The sequence below is a fragment of the Pristiophorus japonicus genome, chromosome 15 (genome assembly GCF_044704955.1).
Source record: "Pristiophorus japonicus isolate sPriJap1 chromosome 15, sPriJap1.hap1, whole genome shotgun sequence".
Classification (NCBI taxonomy): Eukaryota; Metazoa; Chordata; class Chondrichthyes; family Pristiophoridae; genus Pristiophorus; species Pristiophorus japonicus.
This window is the reverse complement of record NC_091991.1, coordinates 44725390-44745174: the sequence shown is the minus strand read 5'-3', so window position 1 is coordinate 44745174 and position 19785 is coordinate 44725390. Positions and strand designations below refer to the sequence as shown.

Below are 19785 nucleotides of genomic sequence, written 5' to 3'. Positions count from 1 at the left end.
ATTTTTTAAAAACCCACATTGTGGGCTCAATTTTCCTCAATGCCGTTTTTTGGCGTCCTGCAAGAGTTATTCACATTTTTTTGGTGCCGACTCCGCCAAAAAAATAACTCGCAAGTTTCCCCGCTCTATTTTTTTTTAAATTGGCACCGCGGAGCCTGTCCTGTAGCAGTGGGAGGTGGAGCCTATTGTCTGCATCGAAAAAAACGATGCTCCTCCTTTCTGCTCATGCACGGGGAAAAAATGGACGTTTTTGATGTGACTGCTATGGGTGCGCATGCCCAGTACAGCCCCCTATCTGCATTTGACCATTTTTAAAGAGCCAGTTGTGTGTGAGAACTTTAATTCTCATTGGAAAAATCGGTGCTGCAATACAAGATGCAACACGGCTCAAGGACCAAGAAATTCTTACAGGATGAAGTGGAGGCACTAGTTACCATAATTGAGGCCAGATGGCACGAGCTGAACACCAGCAGAGGTCACATAAAAGTTTCACCAAAAGAAATGAAGAAACACTGGAACCAAGTTGCAGAAGATGACTGTGCAATGGTGACCACCACGAGATCTGGAGGCCAGTGCAAAAAGAAGTGACAGGACCTTGGTCAAGTAGTTAGTGTAAGTAATATTTTTATTTATTCAACGGAATTGCAATTGTAAATGTGACCATCTGTATATATCCCACCCAGTAGAAAGACACCCTCTCTAAAAAGTTATATTTTCATCTTTGCAGAGGAAGGTGGCACACAACAAAAGGGAAAGAACTCGAACAGGAGAAGGCCCAGCAAATCTGCACCCACTGACACCCTTGGAAGGGAGGGTCGCTGATTTGATGAGTCTTGCCTATCCACCACTGCACAAGCTGGGCCCACATTCAAGGGAGAAGGTAAGTCCTGCAAATTCCAGAGTCTGGCTTTGCTAAATGTTAAGTACTGCGCAGGCTAGCCAAGCTTCGGTTCATGGGGATGTCTCCGTCAGCTACGCTTCGGTTGATGCAATGTGCTATCATTCATCGTGGTCCTTCAAATGAGGCTGCTGCCTGCACTGCGAGAGCCTACTCCCCTCCTCTGCTGCTAACCATTTGTCTGTTCTATTATATTTTGCAGAACTTGAGGCCAACCCTGACGAGGCTGAAGCTGATGCATTAAAAGATTCAGACGCGGACGAGCGTGAAGAGAAGAGGAGGAGACAGAGGGAAGTAAAATGGGGGCAGAAGCAAAAGATAGAAAGAAGAAATGTGCGCCTCAATGCAAGGAGTATTCGTAATAAGGTGGACGAATTAACTGCGCATTCAGCTATGAACGAAGATGATAAAATTGGGATTACGGAGACATGGCTCCAGGGTGAACAAAGCTGGGAACTCAACATCCAGGGGTATTCAACATTCAGGAAGGATAGACAGAAAGGGAAAGGAGGTTGTTATGTAATGATGTGTGTGTCGTCCCAGTACCTTAAATGTAATGTAAGCACTATGCCACACCACAGAGGGCGCTGTGGTGGGAAACCCTGGTAGTAGCTGCAACAGGTGCTATATAAGGCTGACCACCACACCTGAGGGCACTCTGGAGCTGAACAATAAAGGACGAAGGTCACAGCAGTTAGATTTACACCAGACCGTGTGGAGTCAGTGATTTGTGTGCTACATACACCACAGAGGTGGGGTAGTGTTGCTGGTTAGAGAAGAAATTAACGCAATAGAAAGGAAGGACATTAGCTTGGATGATGTGGAATCTGTATGGGTGGAGCTGCGGAATACCAAAGGGCAGAAAATGCTAGTGGGAGTTGTGCACAGACCACCAAACAGTAGTAGAGAAGTTGGGGTCAGCATCAAACAAGAAATTAGGGATGCATGCAATAAAGGTACAGCAATTATCATGGGTGACTTTAATCTACATATAGATTGAGCTAACCAAACTGATAGCAGTATGGTGGAGGAGGATTTCCTGGAGTGTATTAGGGATGGTTTTCTAAACCAATATGTCGAGGAACCAACTAGAGGGCTGGCCATCCTAGACTGGGTGATGTGTAACGAGAAAGGACTAATTAGCAATCTTGTTGTGAGAAGCCCCTTGGGGGAAGAATGACCATAATATGGTAGAATTCTTTATTAAGATGGAGAGTGACACAGTTCATTCAAAGACTAGGGTCCTGAACTTAAAGAAAGGTAACTTCGATGGTATGAGATGTGAATTGGCTAGAATAGACTGGCGAATGATACTTAAAGGGTTGACGGTGGATAGGCAATGGTAAACATTTAAAGATCACATGGATAAACTTCAACAATTGTACGTCCCTGTCTGGAGTAAAAATAAAACGGGGAAGGTCGCTCAACCGTGGCTAACAAGGGAAATTAGGGATAGTGTTAAATTCAAGGAAGAGGCATATAAATTGGCCTGAAAAAGCAGTAAACCTGTGCACTGGGAGAAATTTAGAATTCAGCAGAGGAGGACAAAGGGTTTAATTAGGAGGGAAAAATAGAGTACGAGGAGAAGCTTGGCTGGGAACATAAAAAACTGACTGCAAAAGCTTCTATAGCTATGTGAAGAGAAAAAGATTAGTGAAGACAAATGTAGGTCCCTTGCAGTCGGAGTCAGGTGAATTTATAATGGGGAACAAAGAAATGGCAGACCAACTGAACAAATATTTTGGTTGTCTTCACGAAGGAAGACACAAATAACGTTCCGGAAATACTAGGAGACCGAGGATCTAGCGAGAAGGAGGAACTGAAGGAAATCCTTATTAGGCGGGAAATTGTGTTAGGGAAATTGATGGGATTGAAGGCCGATAAATCCCCAGGCCCTGATGGTCTGCATCCCAGAGTACTTAAGGAAGTCGCACTAGAAATAGTGGATGCATTGATGATCATTTTCCAACAGTCTATCGACTCTGGATCAGTTCCTATGGACTGGAGGGTAGCTAATGTAACACCACTTTTTAAAAAAGGAGGGAGAGAGAAATTGGGGAATTAGAGACCAGTTAGCCTGACATCAGTAGTGGGGAAAATGTTGGAATCAATTATTAAAGATGAAATAGCAGTGCATTTGGAAAGCAGTGACAGGATCGGTCCAAGTCAGCATGGATTTATATGAAAGGGAAATCATGCTTGACGAACCTTCTGGAATTTTTTGAGGATGTAACGAGTAGAGTGGACAAGGGCGAACCAGTGGATGTGGTGTATTTGGACTTTCAAAAGGCTTTTGACAAGGTCCCACACGAAAGATTGGTGCGCAAAATTAAAGCACATGGTATTGGGGGTAATGTATTGACGTGGATAGAGAACTAGTTGGCAGACAGGAAGCAGAGAGTCGGGATAAACGGGTCCTTTTCAGAATGGCAGGCAGTGACTAGTGGGGTGCTGCAGGGCTCAGTGCTGGGACCCCAGCTATTTACAATATACATCAATGATTTAGATGAAGGAATTGAGAGTAATATCTTCAAGTTTGCAGATGACACTAAGCTGGGTGGCGGTGTGAGCTGTGAGGAGGATGCTAAGAGGCTGCAGGGTGACTTGGACAGGTTAGGTGAGTGGGCAAATTGCATGGCAAATGCAGTATAATGTGGATAAATGTGAGGTTATCCACTTTGGTGGCAAAAACAGGAAGGCAGATTATCTGAATGGTGGCAGATTAGGAAAAGGGGAGGTGCAACAGGACCTGGGTGTCATGGTACATCAGTCATTGAAAACTGGCATCCAGGTGCAGCAGGCAGTGAAGGCGGCAAATGGCATGTTGGCCTTCATAGCTAGGGGATTTGAGTATATGAGCAGGGAGGTCTTGCTGCAGCTGTACAGGGTCTTGGTGAGGCCTCACCTGGAATATTGTGTTCAGTTTTGGTCTCCTAATCTGAGGAAGGACATTCTTGCTATTGAGGCAGTGCAGCGAAGGTTCACCAGACTGATTCCTGGGATGGCAGGACTGACATATGAGGAGAGACTGGATCGACTGGGCCTGTATTCACTGGAGTTAAGAAGAATGAGAGGGGATCTCATAGAAACATATAAAATTCTGACGGGATTGGACAGGTTAGATGCAGGAAGAATGTTCCTGATGTTGGGGGAGTCTAGAACCAGGGGTCACAGTCTAAGGATAAGGGGTAAGCCAGTTAGGACCGAGATGAGGAGGAACTTCGTCACTCAAATTTGTTAACCTGTGGAATTCTCTTCCGCAGAGAGTTGTTGATGCCAGTTCGTGAGATATATTCAAGTGGGATTTGGATATGACCCTTACGGCTAAAGGGATTAAAGGGTATGGAGAGAAAGCAGGAAAGGGGTACTGAAGTGAATGATCAGCCATGATCTTATTGCAGGCACGAAGGGTCGAATAGCCTACGCCTGCACCTATTTTCTATGTTTCTAACATTTTCCAATCCCACTTTCCAGACCAAGAGCACGTGGGTGAGGGGGAGGGTGTGGGGCAGGGGGAGGTGGTCGATGAAGCCCCCACTGTTGTACTCACTCTGAAGGAGGTGTAGGTGCCATTCATTGAGATGCCAGGCCCTTTCCTGAATGGTACGAGTGTTTGGACAATCCATGGTTTCTCACAGTCCAAGGCTAGAGATTCCAATGGGGTGCAGCGAGGCACACCCAGGGGAAAGAGAGCTTGACAGCGCTCTCCTGAGATGGAGGATCTAAGAAATGAGGTTCACATGATGGCAATGAGTGCGGAGAGCATTGAATTTACACAATCACTCCTGGACAACATCAGTGGGGTGGCTGATGAGGTGTCAGGAGTGCCGGGAGAAGTAACAACACTCTCACGAGAAACGGGAACACTGTCCGGGAACATGAGGGAGGGAATGTCAGAGTTGGCTGCTGCAATATGGGAACATGCCTCAGTGCCCAATGACAGAATCAATTGCCACTCCAATCTCCAGACTAGCTTCTGAAGAGGCCCGAGTCAGGCCTTCCACATTACTGCCTGCCCCCCCGCACTCCCACCCCCACCCAGCCACAATCAAGAAGTGCGCATTATCCGAGATGTTCGAAAGAATAAGCTTGGTACCAACCCAAAAAATGCTGTGCCACTGCCTGCGGGCAGGGCTGGAGTCATGGAGTCAACAAGACCAATCACAGCGGGCGGCCTTAGAATAAGGTGGAAGAAAGATGGGTGCAGTCTTTTTTTGCTGCTGTTGTTGTTGTAATTATTATTGTTGTTACTGTTGTAACTGTTCTCAAATTAAAAGTTTTTTGTAAGTTATGTAAATTTACAAGTTTAAAAGTTTGTAAGTGATCTTAAGTGAAAACTTTAAAGTTTGATACCAGAATATGTTTATTAAAATTAAGTACGAACAAGTGTTTGTTAAACTTTTGAATAAAATATATTTTAAATTATAACTGAATCATTTCCACGATTTGTTCCATTAACACAACACAACATTACGGAACAGGTCCAAAGAATAAACATGGTCCATTTAGAATAGTTGCAGCAAAGTGTTCACGGATGAGCTGCTGGTGCAATGCTTGAGCAATCGTTAAAGGGGCATGATGGCCTGCCCTCCTCCGCCGTGGTGCTCCGGGTTCAGGTCGTTGCATGGCTTCCTCGTCCTCTGCATCATCCTCCTCGTCATCAGCCATCCTCACCTCAGGTGGGTCTTCTACTACCAACTGCTGCTGCCTCATGATGATTATGTTATGCAGAATGCAGCACACAACAGTGAACTGATCGACAATCTCAGAGGAGTATTACAAGTAGCCTCTGGAATGGTCCAGGCATTCGAAGCATTGTTTCAAGATGCCAATGGTCCTCTCTATTATGCTGCGTATCATAACGTGTGACATGTTGTATTTCCGGTCTGCTTCCGTCCGGCTTCCGTAGGGACGTCATGAGCCAGGTGGCGAGGCCGTACCCTTTGTCTCCCAGTAGCCAGCTCTGCCCTTCTGGCTGTTGCTGAAACATGGCAGATAAAACGCTTTCGCTTAGGATAAACGCATCATGGGTGCTCCCAGGGTATCTTGCGTCAACTGACATGATGCGATGCATGTCGTCACACACGAGCTGCACATTAACGGAGTGGAAACCTTTTCTGTTCCTGTACATCTCTGAATCCTCCAAACGTGCTCGCAAGGCGATGTGGGTACAATCAACGCAGCCCTGTATCTTTGGGAAGCCAGCAATCCTGGAGAAGCCCACAGCCTTTTCACGCATTGCCTAGGCGGTCATGGGGAACTTTATCTCGTCATTCTTCTGGGCATATAGTGCAGCAGTCACCTGCCAAATGCAGATATGTGTTGCATGTTGAGAAATGGCGCACACATCCCCAGTTGTGGCCTGGAATGATACCGATGCATAGAATGAAAGTGCAGCTGTAACCTTCACTTCAACTGACAAAGCAGTCCTCCTGACGCTTCTAGGTTGCAGGTCTGCTTTTACTAGCTCACAGATCTCAGTTGCAACTTCTGTGCAGAAATGCAACCTTCTCACACAGTCTGCATCACTCAGGTGCAGGTATGAACGCCTGTCTCGATATACCCGATATGAGTCAGGCCTTCTGCCCATCATCCTAAATGCTCGGAGGTTCCTCATGCGATGACGTCGAATCAATTGTCTCCTCCGCAGGACCATCATGCAGAAGGCTTGCATGAGGTATGGCATTGTCAGTATTGCCCCCATGATTAAATTGTACCTTTGCAAGAAGCTCAAAATAGCAGGACAAGCTTCTTTTGTTCTCTCTCTCTCCCCACGGTCAACGCCCCAGAATGGACCACACCCAGGTCTGCGTATGAGCAATAGGCTTGCTTAGAACGGGAAGCTAAGCATTCAATGAAGACATCTGGGGCAGCGACGACTAATGCAATTCTTTAATTTTAGATTTTTTTTCAAAGTACCACCCGACCACCGACTGAACGTCTCCTCACCGGGCTTGAGGGTCGGCTGGCAGAATCGCTCCCTCGCCCGGACACAGGGGCTCGGCAAACCACCCCCACAGGCTTCTTTTGATGCTGCTGCATTGTGTAAGGCTTCACTTCACTTCAGTTCGGCTTCCACACATCCCCACCACCTGCCCCCCCCACCCGGGCTTCTTTCGAAGCCGAGCCCGCGTCCGGATGAGGGACTGATTCTGCCGGCTGATGCTCCGACCCTCGAGCCCAGTTTAGAGATGTTCGGTGGTGGTGGTGTGGCACTTTGAAAAAAATCAAAATTTAAGAATTGCATTAAACTTCTGGCGCCTTTCTGCGCCAATTTTTTGATATGCGCTGGTTTTTCTTAAGTGCCCAGAAGGTTTTTTGGGAATGGTCACATACGCCATCCTAGGAAAAATGAAAGTTAGCTAAACTTGCTTAAATGTGAAAAACTGGCGCAGACATCAGGTTACACCCGCTGTGATGCAAAAAAAAAACAAATCTAAAAAAATCATTACCAAGTTACGCTGGTGCACAATCTTTGGGGAAACTTGGATATTTAAATTTAGGCCAAAAAAAGCGGCATGCGCCAAAAAAACAGTGCATATAACTCGGGAAAATTGAACCCATATATTTGTTGGTTCAGCACAAAATGACACTGAGTTTGTGTAAATATTTCAAGAAGTCAGTTAAACTAGAAATTACTACAATGCAGCTCATAGAATTAAAATGTGCCATTTAAATTTATTTCCTCTTCAAGAACATATCCATACACAAAATACTTTTTAAAAAAAAATACAGTATTTTGTTTTAAAATCTGAGATATTAATGTGAACTAATGATTGCAGGATAGTAAGAAACCTGTTTACTCATCTTTCCGGAGTGAATGACTAGTTATGTGAATGAGTGAACTGATTCCTATCTTAAAGCATGTAACTTCCAGTCTCATGTGATGTCTAATTTATTTACTACTTTTTATTGTGGTTTTATGAGGGGTGATAATCCTTTGTGCTATTGGCAAACGTTACTTGATGCACATGGCCAGTGGCCTGAATTTAGTCATTCTAAACTCACTTTTTTTGCACTGAATGAAAATATTTATATGTACAAATTACAAGCATGAAAATTACCTTTCCTCTTAGAATAAAGAGCAGCGTAGGTCACAGTATAAAAGTGTATATACATGCAGAAGCTTGATATATCAAAATGAATCGAATTTCAAGAGATAGGGGTGAGGAACATAAGAGGTGTCTGCAAATGATCAAATACTGTGTCTAAACAGCACTTATATTAAATTATCAAACAAGCTAAGAATGCTGAACTACACAAACATATATCCAGTTAACTTAACTGTAAACGTTATACTTACAACAAAGAGTGTGCATTGCCTTTCCATTCTCTCTGGGAATTTCGGTAAACCGTTCTTATTCAGTTTTACAAAGAACCTTTCACTGTAAGGAAATAAAGATAGCCATGAGGATCCATCATCTTTTGATGCAGCACATGTGGTCTTAGACATCACAATTTAGAATCATCCCTCAGCTACTCGACTGGAGACAATCCATAATACTATATATTCCCAGTAAATTACTACTACTTATACAATATGCCTAGTCCAGCTGAAAAATAAGGGTTTTATGATGATTATTATTTTAAAGGCCTTGATGAGGTTTAGCGCTGAAATGATCTTCTTGGAAGCACCTTACACAGTTTCTTGTGGTGCTGGCAAGGCAGCAGTGACATACATCCAACAGATAGTGCAAGACTATACATAATTACAGGGCCTTTGATAGGATCATAGAACAAACAGCACAGAATGAGGACATTTGGCCCATTATGCCTTTGCTGGCTCTTTGAAAGCACTATTCAATGAGTTCCACTCCCCTGCTCTTTCCCCAATCGCCATGGAAATATTTTCCCTTCCAGTATTTATCGAATTCCTTTTTGAAATTTACAATTGAATCGGCTGCCACCACCTTTCAGGTGGTGCATTCCAGATCACAACAACTCGCTGCGTCAGAAAAATGTTTTTCATGTCACCTTTGGTTCTTTTGCCAATCACTTTAAACCCCTGTCCTCTGGTTACCGACCCTTCTGCCACTGTTTCTCCTTATTTACTTTTTCAAAACCGTACATGATTTTCAACAACTCTGTCAAATCTCCTCTTAACGTTCGCCGCTCTGCTCTATGTAGAACAGCCACCCAACTTCTCCAGTCGATCCATATAAACTGAAGTCCCTCATCCCTGGTACCTTCCTCGTAAATCTCCAAGCAAGAATATTCTTTGCACACTGATATTATGTCACATGCACAAGAATGTAACTATTTTAAAAACTAAGTACAACGTTTTTGCTGAGCTGAATAAAAATTATGAAGACATTTTTTCTTTCAAAGTAAGCAAATGTTTTGCTGTACTTCATTAATTTAACAGAAAAATGGGCACAAAGAACTGTGCTAATGGCACCTTACTTCTCTTGCTGTTGTGTTGTCAAAACTAGGAGATTAAAAACTTGTGTCAAACAGGGAGATGTTTAATTAAACATGAAGTATGTTCTCTGACACTAATTAACGCAAGAGGACTAGTCTATGTGCATCCAATTTTAAATATAGGTTAGTTTATTAGGGAATTGAATTGTATTTTGATTCATTTTGACTCCCTCCAATTTTTAGTTTTCAAGAAGGATTTTTGTTGAAAATTTTGGAGCCACATTAAAATTTTAAAAATCACTTAAGACACTGTTGAAACGTTTTGAAGGTTTGATTTAAAATAATGGAACTGCTAGAAATGTGAAATGAAAGCAGAAAATACCATAAACATGAATCCATTAGCATCTTAAATGAGAAAAAAGATAGGTTAATCTGTCAGGTTTCCTGATGAAGATAAACCTATCGTTGCTCTTTCTAGATGCTAATGAAACTACAAAGTAGATCCTGCATTTTTTGCTTTTATTTTAGTTGAAACAGCTCATAATTCAGAAAAATGGAATTTATATACTGTTATAAAAAGGATGAATTTTAAATTTTATTAGCTAATTCCATTCAAATGTTTCTGAAATTAAAATAAAATGCTAATGAGAAGTGTCAAACCAAGGACAGATTCCCCCCGCCCCCCCACAAGAGAAAGAGGGAGAAGTCAGAAGGTGGGTTACTGACAAATGCTCTTTTGTACTTCCTGATACACAGATTAAAAGCCCAGTTCTACGAGCAGGATATCTGCTCATCATTTTGGCTGGGGAATTGTTTCTGGGGACTCGAAGGAGAGGAATAAATAAGCGAAGAAAATACATGTAAAAATAGAAAATGTTTTAACTGGGAGATCTAACAATAACTCTAAAAATGTAAAAAGACAGACATATTGCAAACAATCCCGCAAGACGCCGGCATGGAATTTCCTGCATATTTGCGGCATGCTGCATGCACAATTTGGCTGCAAATCAACTGTGTGGGGCCTGAACAATTGCAGAATTTTTGATGCACAAGTTATGCTCAAATTTCTTCAATCTTTTACAATCGTCTATCGATTCCTCCGTCCGAACGCACCGCCACACGTAATAATGGCCCCGTCCCCAAGTTACAGAGCCATGGAAATGAGTTTCCTGCAACCGCGCTCGCTCAGAGGCTATTTTTCCAAATAGGACCAGATTTTCAGGTGCAGCAGGAAACAAGGTCACTTTTCTGGTGTTTTATTGCAAATTTTTGAGAGTGTTTTTTAAAAAATGTATCCTCACTGAGATCTGCTCTATATTTTGTTTCTCTGAATGGCTTTTTATGACATCAGCATTAGTCTCATTAAAACTCTTCCTCGATTGTAGGTTCTTACACATGTGACAAATGTGCATGAATGTTGTTGAATGAGCTGAAACCTTAATTTTCACACTTGGAGAAATATATGGTGCGAGGTTTCCACTTTCCTTGGGCCCCCGATTATTTATGCTGATTTATGTCCATTTTATATTCGAATATATTCTAATGAGATTGGCCCACAGAGGAAACTCCAGGCTGACATATTGCTCAGGAAGCTGGAAAAAATGCACATCATCACACAACTAATAAATCACAGAATAAAAGCTTGTGCTCAGTACACAGAATTTATTCGGCACCTTTCACAAATACTGTAAATTAAACCTGACAAAATGTTTTATCATTTATGTTGGTGCTCTTGTTAATATAAAGCCTGCCATCATGTTTAAAAGTGGCATTAAAATAAGTCATTGACTTAATGAGGAAAAAAGGTACTGAAGTGAGTCTCAGGGGCTCGGGAATAAGCTGTTCATGTAATTATAAGATGAATGATATTCAGTTACAGCAATATTAACATCTTTTATTTTTCAGGAAATGGAGAATACAATCTTGGTGTTTCAAAAGACCATAAATCATTGCCTGATTTCTTTTCAACTGTCACAATCCGAGGAACTGATCATTCTAATAGATTCTCTATTGTACTTTCTTTTAATAATCAGTAAAACAAGCTAGTTTACAAAATTAAATGAGATCCATAATAATTTTGACCACTATTTTAAGTAGCTGCAATTTCAGAAATTTCTAATAAAATGTTTTAGTTCTGTTTATTTTTGTTTATACTGGAACTACAGAATTTAAAACAAATACTTGTCATTTGATACAAAAACTATTAAAACATTTTACAAGTGAAACAAAGTAAAAGGTTCTCAATGAAAGATTTGTATTTTAAAAATAAATTACTGTCAAACATTTTAAAATCAACGATCAATCCTTCTTTTAAATAATGATCAAATTTAAATATTTTACACTCTGAGTGCCTATCTTAAATTACTGAAAAATCAACATAATTCCCCTTTCTCAATATTCTGTTTTACGATAATGTAAAGTTCTCAGTCTCAATGACTGACAGACAATATCATCGGATTGAATGGTGCAGATGAAAAAACAAACACAAAATATTCTTGTCGTATTTAAGATGTAGATTTAGCATTTATAACTTGGTGATTGACATGTTTTGTGACATCTGGCATCCAGGCTTTCTTCTGTAACCCTCTTCTTTCCCTTGTCCCCCATCTGCTAATCTTTTTTGGAAACAGTAGGCTGTGCCTTTAATTTCAGGCACAATATGGATTATTGTATTGATGCTCTAATTAATCCACAAGGGAAAGTCACACCCATCCTGGGCAAATGAGATGTCTTCTGGCAATTAAGCATCACTGATGTCTCTTTTTTTTTTAAACTGTGAACGATAGTTTTCCTCCTCTGCCACTGGCCAATAGAAACACCTTGGTCCAGTGAGTCTTGTGCCGGGACCATTTCCGTTGTCTAATAATACAGGTTTATTCTTGTGACATATTGGCCCAGAATTTGCGGTCAGGGGCTTCCCGCTGCCAAATGCCTCCGAACCGCAAGTGAACTCTGCACCTACCTGATGGTCCCATAGGTTTGGACACTTGTGGTCCTCGGCCTCTATGTGAATGCCTGCATAAAGGCCCACGGGTATCCCAGGGGTGCACGAGGTTCGCAAGCGTCCATGGGATCATTCATGTAGGCCGGCCCAACCAATCAAAAAGGGCAATCCCCATTATGCTTTTGGAGATTCTATTTATGTACATCATTCCCATTAGCATAAATAGGAATCCCCTAAAAACCACAATTACAGACCAGTCTAATAAAAAATAAATCATTGCATGTTCAAAGGTAATTAAAATACAATTTAATTAAACATTTAAAACAAAAAGGTAAATTTTTTGAAAAATACATTTAAACATTTTAAAAGGGGCTAAAAATAACCTACACTAATTTTAAAGGTTGTTTAAGTTTAAGTAATTAAAAAAAAATCATATTTATTAATACTCGCACGTTGATAAAAGGCGGCCCTACGCTTCCTTTTACCAGGTGTAAGAGTTGTGTGGGCATTCGCTGGGCAGTAGTTGGGCAAATAGCTCAACTCTCCACCAGCAAAAGTCCATTTCCTGTGGATGAGGTGGATCTGCCAAGCTCAAACTTGACAGATCACAAGGTTCGGGTTTTTGCGCATCGCACACGGAAACCCAGAACTTGCGGGGCACTTACAGCCGTGTACGCAGTCAGAGACCCCAGAAAATCCGGGCCAATAGATTTGGAGTCACAGAGGGCACCGACTGTTTCAATGATGGAAGCATTCTCTTAGTGCAGAACTCTGGATTTCAGCAGAGAACTTGGGAGCTATCATAATTTTAAAAGCATCCCAGTAACAAAATTATTTGAAGGTTAAAAAGTCGAATGAAAATAACATTTACAACTGTCATCAACGTGAATTTTACCAGATACCCAATGTAAAAACAGACTGCAATTAAAACAGTGCAGTACCACAGCAAACCAATAATGAAGGATTGAATTTGTTCAGCTAACAGCCTTGAAGATGTATTTTATAATTATGCTGTAATCAATTCCTGTTAACTCCCTACTGATTAGCATTCAATCATCATCATCATAGGCAGTCCTGCGAAATTGAGGAAGGCTTGTTTCCACTGTAAAAGGGAGTTCTCAGGTGACTGTACAGTCCAATATAGGAATTACTGTCTCTGTCACAGGTGGGACAATCGTTGAAGGAAAGGGTGGTCTGGTTTGCCGCACGCTCTTTCTGCTGCCTGCGCTTGTTTTCTGCATGCTGTTGGCGACAAGACTTGAGGTGCTCAGCGCCCTCCCAGATGCTCCTCCTCCACTTAGAATGGTCTTTGGCCAGGGATTCCCAGGTGTCGGTGGGGATGTTGCACTTTATCAAGGAAGCTTTGAGGGTGTCTTTTAAACGTTTCCTCTGCCCACCTCGGGCTCGCTTGCCGTGTAAGAGTTCCGAGTTGGGCACTTGCTTTCGGAGTCTTGTGTTGGGCATGCAGACAATGTGGCCCGCCCAATGGAGCTCGTCGAGTGTGGTCAGTACTTCGATGCTGGGGATGTTGGCCTGATCGAGAACATCGACATTAGTGCATCTATCCACCCAGGGATTTGCAGGATCTTGCGGAGACATCGTTGGTGGTATTTCTCCAGCGATTTGAGATGTCTACTGTATATGGTCCACGTTTCTCAGCCATACAGGTGGGCGGGTATCACTACAGCCCTGTAGACCATAAGCTTGGTGCCAGATTTGAGGGCCTAATCTTCGAACACTCTCTTCCTCAGGCGATCGAAGTGCACTGGAGGCAGTGTTGAACCTCGTCGTCGATGTCTACCCTTGCTGACAATAGGCTCCCGAGGTATGGAAAGTGGTCCACATTGTCCAGGGCCGCGCCATGGATCTTGATAACTGGGGGGCAGTGCTGTGCGGCGGGGTCAGGTTGGTGGAGGACCTTTGTCTTACAGATGTTTAGTTTAAGGCCCATGTTTTTAAACGCCTCGGTGAAGATGTTGATGATGGCTTAGAGTTCAGTCGCTGAATGCGCGCAGACTCAAACGTCGTCCGTGTACTATAGTTCGACGACAGAGGATGGGACGGTCTGGGATCTAGCCTGGAGGTGATGAAGGTTGAACAGGTTCCCACTGGTTCTATAGTTTAGTTCCACTCCAGTGGGGAGCTTGTTGAATGTGAGGTGGAGCATTGCAGCGAGGAAGATCAAGAGGAGGGTTGGCGCAGCCCTGCTTGACCCCAGTCCGGATGTGGATTGGGTCTGTGGTGGATCCATTGGTCAGGACCACGGCTTGCATGTCGTCATGGAGCAGACAGATGATGGCAACAAACATTTGGGGGCATCCAAAACAGAGGACGACGTTCCACAGTCCCTTGCGGTCAACAGTGTCAAAGGCCTTTGTAAGGTCAAAGGAGGCCATGTACAAGGGTTGGTGCTTGTGATAAATCCACAGAAGCACACACTGCACACAAGTCTTTAAAATGGCAGATCTTCCAGAACAGTCTGTGGAAGCTTGTGGAACTTCCTGCTTGTCAGGTGACCTATCTTTTATTAAACCCTCCAGTTGCAGTAACACAATACGTCCACAGTGTGGAGCTACAGACATTACAGTGCTGTTCCCTGCATTTCTCTTGCAGTTGTTGCACCGTAAAGATCATGTCCATTGTACTCTGGGAGAAGCTCCTCAGCCACAGGGAAAAGACAGTTGAGAAGGATTCTAGCGATGACATTCCCAGTGGTCAACAACAGGGCGATTCCTCTGTCGTTGCCGCAGTCGGACTTGTCCCCCTTTTTTTTTTATAAAGATGGTCACAATTACTGCATCTCTGAGATCTGCTAGCATGCTCTCTTCCTTCCAGATGAGAGGTGTGAGGTCATGCATTTGTGCCAATAATGCCTCTCCACCATACTTTAGTGCCTCACCGGGGATTCCATCTGCTCCTGATGCCTTGTTGTTCCTGATGGATAACCTTTTCTACCTCATGCAGTGTTGGGGTCTCACTGAGGTGGTGGCGGGTAGCATGCTGCAGGATGGAGTCAAGGACACTCATGTCAAAGGCAGAGTCTCAATTAAGGAGATCTTCGAAGTGCTCCTTCCAGCGGGTCCTGACTGCCTCACTGTCTTTGATGAGTGTCTCCCCATTCTTGGCCAGCAGTGGGGTGGGACCTTGGGCCGTAGGTGGACTTGACTGCGGTGAAGAATCCTCGCACATCATGGCTGTCAGCCAGCTGCTGAATCTCCTGTGCTTTCTCCACCCACCATCTATTCTTTAGGTCACGGGTCTTTTGTTGGACCTCAACCTTAAGCCGTCTGAAAAGCTGCTTTGCTGCTCCCGAGTTGGGTTGTTGCTTTAAGTTTAGAAATGCCCTGCGCTTACGATTTATTAGCTCTTGGATCTCCTGGCCATTCTCATCAAACCAGTCCTGATGTTTCCTAGTTGAGTGGCCGAGCGTTGCTTCACAGGCATTAGTTCTGGTGGCCTGGAAGGCAGACCAAGCACTGTGGGCACTCTGCGTCTCAGGGTCATCAAGGGTCACCGGGTTAGCAGTGAGACGCTGGCTGTATAGGGCTCTCTTCGCTGGGTTTTTAAATGCCCCAGCGTTGATTTTTCTGTGGCATTGCTTCTGTTGCCGTCGTCACTTTTGGGCTTTATATTAATGTTGATGACGGAATGGATTAGGCAGTGGTCTATCCAGCAGTCGTCGGCTGCTGTCATGGCGCGGGTGATGCGCACGTCCTTGAGATCCTTTGCTTGAACGATGACTTAGTTGAGCAGTTGCCAATGTTTGGAGCAAGGGTGTTGCCACGATGCCTTGTACTTGTCCCTCTGGTGGAACAAGGTGTTGGTGATGACAAGGTCATGTTCTCAGCATTTTGTCAGGAGCAGGGTACCGCTGGAGTTGGTTTTCCCTACCCCCTCCCTGCCGATCACGCCTCCCCAGAGGTCTGTGTCCTTATCGACTGTGGCGTTGAAGTCGACAAGAAGGATCAGTTTGTTATTAGTAGGGACACGGGACAGGGATTGTTCGAGGCTGGAGTAAAATCCCTCTTTGACCTCATCTGTTGCGTCGAGTGTTGGGGCGTACGCACTGATAACTGTGGCGCACTGGTTCCGGGATAGGGTGAGCCGAAAAATCATGAGACAGTTCGCTAATCCAACAGGGGGAGTCTCTGAGGTGGTTGACTAGCTCGTTCTTGATGGCGAAAGCGACTCCGTGGAGGCGGCCGCCTTCTTCTGGTTTGCCTTTCTAGAAGAAGGTGTAACCTCCATCTTATTCTTTGAGCTGGCCTTCCCCTGCCCACCAGGTCTTGCTTAGGGTGGCGATGTCGACATTGTAGCATCCAAGTTCCCGGGCAACAATGGCGGTGTGGCATTCCGGTCTGTCGCTGTTGGAGATGTCCATGAGGGTCCTGACGTTCCAGGTCCCGAACTTCATTTTGAAGGTGGAAGATGCCTGTGCGCGAGTTCTTTTAACATAAGGTGGCCGTTGCACACTGGGCCTCCATCCCACCGGCGATTTCTTCCTTAAGTATATGGACTGAATAATTAAGTGTTCGCAGGCCACTTCTTTGAGAACCATGGAGCTTGGACTAGATTTTCACTTATTTAAAATGCTAAAATTAAACTAAAGTCATCTTTTACCTAAATTTTATTTTGTGGCATTTTGGTTGTTGTGAAATCATTAACTATTGACTGTTAAATCATCAATTAATTTTTGAGTAATTAAATACCCAGAAAATGACTCCACCCAAGATTCACAAATTTCTCTAACCATTCCCTTCATGTTCACAGTTAATTTCCTTAACCCGCAAATCACTCGCAGATGTCTTTCAATATAAAATATGTTAGAGAAGTTGTTGCTGATATTGGTTGAAACTACAGGTGAGGGAAACATCATCTTGCTGGAATAAGAACTGTGTAAACCTGCAAGGGGGAGAGAAGCTGGTACCAGGTAGGCAAGGGGCGAGATCATGCAAGACAAGGTCAAGTATTTTTCTTTTTAATCTTTTCCTTAGATTATGGTGCATGCCTATTACATGGTACTTTTGGGTCCATTCCAGAAACTTAGGAAAGAAAGACTTGGATTTATATAGTGCCTTTCACGACCATCATACGTCTGAAAGTGCGTTATAGCCAATGAAGTACTTATGGAGTAGTCACTTTTGTAATGTGGGAAATGTGGCAGCCAATTTGCGCACAAGTAAGCTCCCACAAACAGCAATGTGATAATGACCAGATAATGTTTTTTTTGTGACGTTGATTGAGGGCTAAATATTGGCCAGGACACAGGGGATAACTCTCTGCTCTTCTTCAAAATAGTGCCATGGGATCTTCTACATCCACTTGAAAGCCTTGGTTTAACATCTCATCCGAAAGTACAGCATCTCAAGTGTCGGTCTAGATTTTTTTGTGCTTAGTTCAATTCAGGCCTGAATTTCCAAGATCATGGAGCACAGTATGGACTAGAGAGAGAAGTGTCAATTGGGGTTGTCCATGCTTCGGAAGGACTGTTCAACTGTGAATGGCTTGCACTGAACTTTGAAGAGTAATCCTGTTGCACGTGAAACTTGTCACATTAGATGAAAGGAAAACAGTAGATAGTCAATAAGGATTTTCAGAAGGTGCTCAATAAAGTATCTCAAGGGTTGAAAATAGTGTACCCCAGATGTCAGGGTTGGGTCCACACATTTGGATATAAGGAACACAATCTTGAAATTTGTCAATGTCACAAAAGTTGGGGGTTGGCAACCAGTAAGGAAGACTGTAAAAACTTTGGGAAGACAGATGGATTAGCAGAATGGGCAGACAGTTTGCAGGTGCAGTTCAATGCAGATACAGTTCAATGCAGATACCTGTGAAGTAATACATTATGGAAGGAAGAACAAAAGATGGCAATATATTTCATTGGAAAGACTAAGGGTAGAGTTAATGAATGTTTCTAAAATTATGAAGAGTTTTGATTGAATGATGAGAAAGACTATTTTCTCGAGGGATTGTCAATTTAAATGATTATTAAAAGTGAGGAACGTTGTTAGGAGAAATTTCTTCTTTTTTTTTTTACAGCCAATGAAGCACTTTTGAAATGTAACAATTGTTGTAATGTAGGAAACACAGCACACAATGTGTGCACAACAAGCTCCCACAAACAGCAATGTGATAATGACCAGATTAGCTGTCTTTTTTCAGTGATGTTGATTGAAGGATAAATATTGGACAGGACAGCGGGAAAATTCCCCTGCTCTTCTCAGAAATACTGCCACAGGATCTTTTATGTCTACTCGAAGGGGAAGACGGGTCCTTGGTTTCAAATCTCATCCGAAAGAAATAGACAGAAACCATTGGTTCTTTTAAGGGTAATTTGGATAAACATGTGGAGCAGAGAAAATTACAGGACTATGGGAAGAATATCGTCTGTGGGATTAGTTTTGGATTGCTCTAGTAAATGCGGTGCAGACATATAAATGTTAGTGCTGTAAACTCTATGGTTCTAGTTTAATGAGAGGACATATGGGGGTTGCTGCTGTGCCATGATAGGGAGAGGGATGACAAGCATAAGGAACCCAAGAGTCCCACAAGCCTCCTTTCAGGTCAACTGTTTCAATGATGCTATTGGTCTTTTCTGGCAGGACTTGCCTCCATGCCCATCCAGAGGTTAGGAGGAGGCCTTGTTCCTCTGGAGTTAGAAAGACCAGGAATGTCTGAAATTAGAGGGACTCCAATTGAGAAGTTGGAATCATTGCAGATCTATCACTGGCCATCACCCTGCCCAGGAATCTGCTTATTCAAGAGTACTGTGACACAAATCTATAAAAGTTAGAAAAGACGGGGGGAAGGGTGCAGAGAAATATTCACCTTTATAGAGCTTGATTTTCCCAGCAATGAGATGGGCAAGCATATATACCAAGGAAAGGGGAGGTGGGAAGAAAATAAATACATTTTTGAGTGTTCAGTTGCGAATTTGGCATTAGTGTAATGGCTAGGAATTTGAAACCTATGCAATGAGGATCCCTGGAGCAAGCATCATGCACTCTATTTTGGGAGTGCTTCAACTTACACTCAAAAGGTGGATGAACTCTTTTGATGGCTTCAAAAATGCTGGGGAGGAGGGGTTTGTGGTGTGTAGCAGAATATGCAGACTTAGATATCTTGTATGGCATAGGCTGGTAGAATAGAATATTGTTGATCTTTGTAGAAAAAAAATCACAGTGCTCAAACAGTTAACCAAAATATCCTGGTAGAGGGGAAGGAAAGAAAATATTCTTTTAGTTTGGGTTTTATTTGACAATTCAAAAAGGCTTGGCAGAAACCATCAAAGAAACAATATCAAAGCCAATAGTCCTCAGAGAGATGAGTCAAATTGCTACTGGTATCTCACCTTGTCATGTACACTCCTATCAGGTGGAGCTCTCTTTCTGGCTCTTTTCTTTTATATAAAGTAAAATGCATTTCCCACCTGATTCACTCTTGTTTTGCTCATAATCCACAAGGTGATTCGTGAACCCCAGATCTAATCAATGCACTGCTATGGCATATGGGTTTGAAGGAAATTAACAGGGAAAATTGCTTGCATTACATATGCTACTCCTTTGATTATGTAAAGTAA

The 19785-nt window shown here is 43.1% G+C and overlaps 1 protein-coding gene across 1 annotated transcript in view; it reads right to left on the bottom strand.

The window, feature by feature from the left end:
• The window catches only part of LOC139280730 (dedicator of cytokinesis protein 4-like), a 511619-nt gene that overhangs the window by 275878 nt on the left and 215956 nt on the right, over positions 1-19785 (bottom strand). Inside the window, exon 9 of the mRNA XM_070900388.1 lies at positions 8202-8283. Within this exon, the coding sequence (XP_070756489.1) occupies positions 8202-8283 (82 nt within the window). The remainder of the gene's footprint in view (positions 1-8201; positions 8284-19785) is intronic.